General features: G+C 36.6%; 1 protein-coding gene across 1 annotated transcript; it reads right to left on the reverse strand.

Moving 5' to 3' along the window:
• Nucleotides 1-2,167: 2,167 nt before the first annotated feature.
• Nucleotides 2,168-3,262, reverse strand: LOC131071237 (uncharacterized). The gene has a single exon (XM_058006998.2). It carries the CDS (start codon nucleotides 3,260-3,262, stop codon nucleotides 2,168-2,170), a length of 1,095 nt encoding a protein of 364 aa, XP_057862981.2.
• Nucleotides 3,263-5,002: the final 1,740 nt, after the last annotated feature.

Genomic DNA, 5,002 nt, shown 5'->3' on the forward strand with positions numbered 1-5,002 from the left:
TATGCCTCTTGCATTAAGAGGTGGATCAATTTTTAAAAATAGATAGAACAAAATTCATTGTGCAAAACTATTGTCGTTTCACAAATAGCCTAGGATTTGAATCAAAATTAGTTACTACCATTGAATCTTGATTGTGTGGAGTCATTAAGCATAGATATTATATTAGATCAAGTTCAGAAGTGCCTCTTACATTAAGAGGTGGATCAATTTGTAAATATTGACAGGAAAAAATTCATTCATATGGATGATTTTTTTATTCTATGTTAAAACCCAGAGATTTGTTCCTTGATTCTTTTGTATACCCCTTGGCACATATTAGATCTATGTGCACGGATCATCTACAAAAATGCAAACCAGATGTTTTATTCTTTCAAGAAGTTAAACTAAGCAATGGCTGCCTTGACCTCTATTTATTCAATTCAGAGGAAGTAGGGGAACTATTATTGGTTAGGCTCCTTGGATGTCTAATATTCACACAGTTGTGTTTGGACTCCTCGCTTTTATAAAAAATTGGATGGCAAAAAACCTTCTTAATGTTGATTGGAGGGACTTCGACATGGTTGAACATCATGATGATGGTAGTTAGTATCGTGAAGAAAATGGGTCTATTGCTGCAATTTGGTCAGAGTGATTAACTCATCAAATAATAATATATTTCAGTTTTATTTAAAGTTCTTAAGCTTTCCATCCTTTGTCCAAGCTAATTATAAACTCAACCTTGTTGATACGTTTAAACGAGTAAGGCAAAAAACATATAACTGATTACCACATGGGACTTTCCTATGTATTTGAATGAATGATTTTACTAACGTCCATGAGATTGATCAGTCTATGGGACCAAGAAAAACACAGCACTAGGCCCTCTGCAAATTCCTTTCCATGTTTGATCTCCTGCTATGTATCTTGACAAGGTAGCTAGCAATTTGATTGATTTTGTCCTTGTCAAATAAACGATACATGTTGTCAGCTTTTAAGATGAACTCATATTGAGCACAAGTATTATCATGCGCAGTGCACTCACTGAGAAAGTGTCATCCAGTCTCTATAGCCCCCATCTTGCAGAACAAGCAAGTTTGCTCTTCCCATACCTCTTTGGGCCTTTACCACCTACCCATTTCACACCTAAGATGATGTGACCTAGTCCTCAATTGTGCCACTAACAGCCTTGTCTTTCCTTTAATAATTGTCCCTAAATATGCTTTCTCTCCATGTTCCCACGTTGAGTTAAACTCTTTGATGTAATACGCTTTTTTATGACCAATGTGGTTAGTCCATATGGTAGTTTGAAACTTTTTCATGATGAACTTATTTATTTCCTCATTGGTATTAGGGCAATCATGCAACTTGATGTTCCACTTGTTCAACCACTTTTTGTTTTGTTTCATCCAAGTTTTCTTCCTACGATTAAGCCCCTCTTCCATCACAATCTTGGGCCACTGTTGGTTATCCATATTTTCAACCTTCTTTAGATAACTTATTAATCGGGTTATAGTTGATGCCTCCAACAGAAAAGTACTGGCTTCTGCTAAAAGGATTTCATATGGCATTGATGATTTAACTTTGAAATTGCTTGTGATTAGGTGTTTTTGAATTCTTTCTAACTGTCTCCATCCACAATTTGACATGTTGCCACCCCAAACTTCGCAACCATAGAGATCAACCGGTATGACCAGCAAACCAAAAAGAGTTTTCTTGGTTTCCAATCCCACAACTCATCTTTTCTGCACCTATTTTAAAGTAAATATGACACTTTCCACCCGCCCTGTATCCTTTTCGCTCTACAAGTCTCCCAACTAAGCTTATACTGGAATTCAATCCTAAGGTATTTGTATTGTTTCACAATTTCCAACGGACTACCTTCAAAAAGAAAGGTAATCTGTTTATCTTTCCTCTTTAAAGAGAAGATCATGATCTTGGTTTTGGTAATGTTCACCTGCATCCCTACCTCTTGACAAAAGTGCTCTAGAGCCCTTAAGTGATCTCTCAAACCATGTGAGTTGTTTTAGAGATTAGGATACGATCATTAGCATATAAAAGTAATTTCACCATATAGTCTGCCAGTTGAACGCCTTCACCCTCCAATATGCTTAACCATGTTTCTAATTTATCAATGTATATACCAAACATAGTGGGAGAAAGAAAGCACCCTTGGTTGATGCCAATGTCACTACCAAGACACTGACATTCCTTCACTAGTTTTGATTTTAGCTCTAACTTTCTCATATAGTCTACGAACAGCTGCTCTATACATATTAGGGATACCCAAATCTTCCATTCTATTCCATAGTTTGTCTTTAGGCACCATGTCAAACGCTTTCTTAAAGTCCACAAAACAACAATATGCTTCCTCCCATTGATTGTCCCATATTTTCTCTATCAAATGTCGAAGCATAATGCAATGATCAATGGTGGAATGCCTAGGTCTGAAACTAGCTTGACCTTTGGCCCTTTTTCCTTCCACCTTTGCCCTACCGCTGATTCTACTCTCCACCATGCTCCTAAAACATTTGCCTAGAAGAGGGTTGACCATAATAGTGTGGTAGTTAGATGGTTTGTTGATATCCCCGCTTTCAAAGAGAGGAATAACCACACTAGTTGTCCAATCCACCAGAAAACTATCTCGAATGACAATATTGAAAATTCCCTTTATGTGAGGAGCGAGAAGCTCAGGTCCCCACTTAAAAAATTTCGCTTGAAGCCCGTCAATATCACTCGCCTTACCATTTGCTAAACTCTTTATTCCCTGCTTGATATCATCCAGCGTGAATAACTCCACCGAAGTGGACACTGGGAGGAAAATTTTGCTCCTGTAACTACTCATAAAGAAGCTTTGCATATTCAAACCACTAGGCATTTGTAATACTGTTTTCAATTTGTTTTCTCCTTTGCTACAATTCCTTCCAAAATCTTTGGGATTGTATTTACGGAGAGAGATTAACTCCTTCCTTCTTGCCTTTACATATTCTTCTATTTTAGCTTGAATTAGTTTTGTATACCTCTTCTTATTTTCTTTGTTCAAATCTTTCCCTTTCAAAGATCTCTTGGTTGCCTTGCACTCTTCATCATACCATGGGTTTGTCTGGAAAGTATTCACAACCTTCTTCCTACTGCAAGTCCTCTTGCAAGTACTCAAAGCCTTGTGTATTATAAGAATCAGCAAGCTACTATGAACATGATAATTTTCCTTATTGAATCTTTCATCAACCGAAATATTATCTATTTCAAGAAATTGTTGTTTAAGGACAACATTAAAGATGTCCATGTTTTCTTGGTTTATGAGGATTTTGCCTTTAGTGGTTGTTTTTTTTGCATGTGGAGAACTAGTTTATCGTGTGCGCTGCTTGTGGTAAAGTCCAGCTTAACAAAAAGAGGCATATGATCATATTTCATTTCTATAGGACAATCCCCAATGTCAAACTCCAACACTTTAGATGTAAGGTTTTGAGAGTAAATAAAGTAATCTACCACACTCTAACCATTATAAGTTTCGCAAGTGATACCCCCTGATGTCGGTCAACTTCTCATTATGTTGCAAATCACCATACCAAACAAACTACAGATCATAGGTGTCCTTTTCAAGCAGGGTTCCAGGGATCTGCAGGGTTAGCAGACAAGGTTCCAGGCAAATGGGAAGATAGAATAAGGGCTCAAAACACGGGGACATCGGGTATGCCAGAGAGGGACCCAGCTCCACCACTCGAAGACAGGTTTTCTTAGCTTTCCACGTATTTTTTGGGCTCAGATAGAGCAAGGTGTGTCTTAATTGGTCCCTTTGTTTTCATTTTTCTATCACCAAGTGCTTGCTTTTCTTGCATTTTCCATTCAATATGAGTTAAATAAAAAATGTTGCATAAAACATCAATACATAAATCAAAAACATTATGGAGTTCGATAAGGGTGAGGCAGAGAGAAACTTAGCAATGATTTGTTAGAAAGACAGGAAGAAGAGGTTCCATTTTTCTATGGGAAACAATATTTTATATCACCCGGGTTGAACGATGGGGGCAGGCTTCAATGATAACCTCCAAGCTTGGTTGATGGGCTCAATGTTAAACTTTTTTTGTCAAGAAGGTTAGAGGCAATCTTCAACCCCACCTATGACACCTCGCTATATGGCAAATTATGAGGGTTTAACATGGTCTTGGGAATCTACCATGGTAGATTTTCTCCTAAGGCAGACAGGCAACACACATACAGATGAAAGACTGATATTGGTAAATGCACAACAATACAAAGGTATTTTAAGGCGTAGATAGATTCGAAAGTTAAAACAAAAGCATAAAAAAGAATCCTCTATGGTTGGAAGAAAGTGAAGGTTAATCTTGGGAAAGACCTTCACGAGATAACAATGGGGATGTTTCACACTTTGGGGTAGAATTAACACTTGAAAGTAAGCGTTCAATAGTACAACATAATGTCAAAAATTGCCCTTTAATTAAAAGGATTATCTAGATTTTAATGTGTGTAGAATTTCATAATGGAAAAGCTTTGCATTGTTTCATGTGATAAAACACGACACTATAGTCCCTGTCACTCTTTAAGAGAAACATTTTTGCGAAAGATGATAACTAACCTTATGTCTGATTTTTGTGCTATCTCAACCCATATGAATATGTCCACATGATGGACATGCATTTATTATGAGAGTATGAGGACCTTAAGCTATGAACAAGATTGCAAGAGTATTGTTTTAAATCAAAAAAAGTTGGTGCAAAAATAAGTGAAGAAATTGACATTGACAAGAAACTTGAAGCTTTCGCACACTAATAATTCAGAGCATTCATGTAGTGTCCATTTAATTTTTATTACAAAGCTTGAAATAGTAAAATTTTGAATAGTACATTTAATATGGTGGGGACTTATTTGTATGAAGTTTTAATCACCTTATCACACAAAGGTGAATATGACATGGTTGAAACTCTCTCTAATTTGACATGAAATTTGAACTACCCAAAGGAACTAGGAAAATGTGTTATTCTTATAAAGTCTAAATTCTCTCACT

Source organism: Cryptomeria japonica, chromosome 8 (assembly GCF_030272615.1).
Source record: "Cryptomeria japonica chromosome 8, Sugi_1.0, whole genome shotgun sequence".
In the NCBI taxonomy this organism is placed as follows: domain Eukaryota; kingdom Viridiplantae; phylum Streptophyta; class Pinopsida; order Cupressales; family Cupressaceae; genus Cryptomeria; species Cryptomeria japonica.

Excerpts from the sequence above, each read along its gene's own strand:
- LOC131071237 (XM_058006998.2), bottom strand. The coding sequence starts at position 3,262 with ATGGACATCTTTAATGTTGTCCTTAAACAACAATTTCTTGAAATAGAT.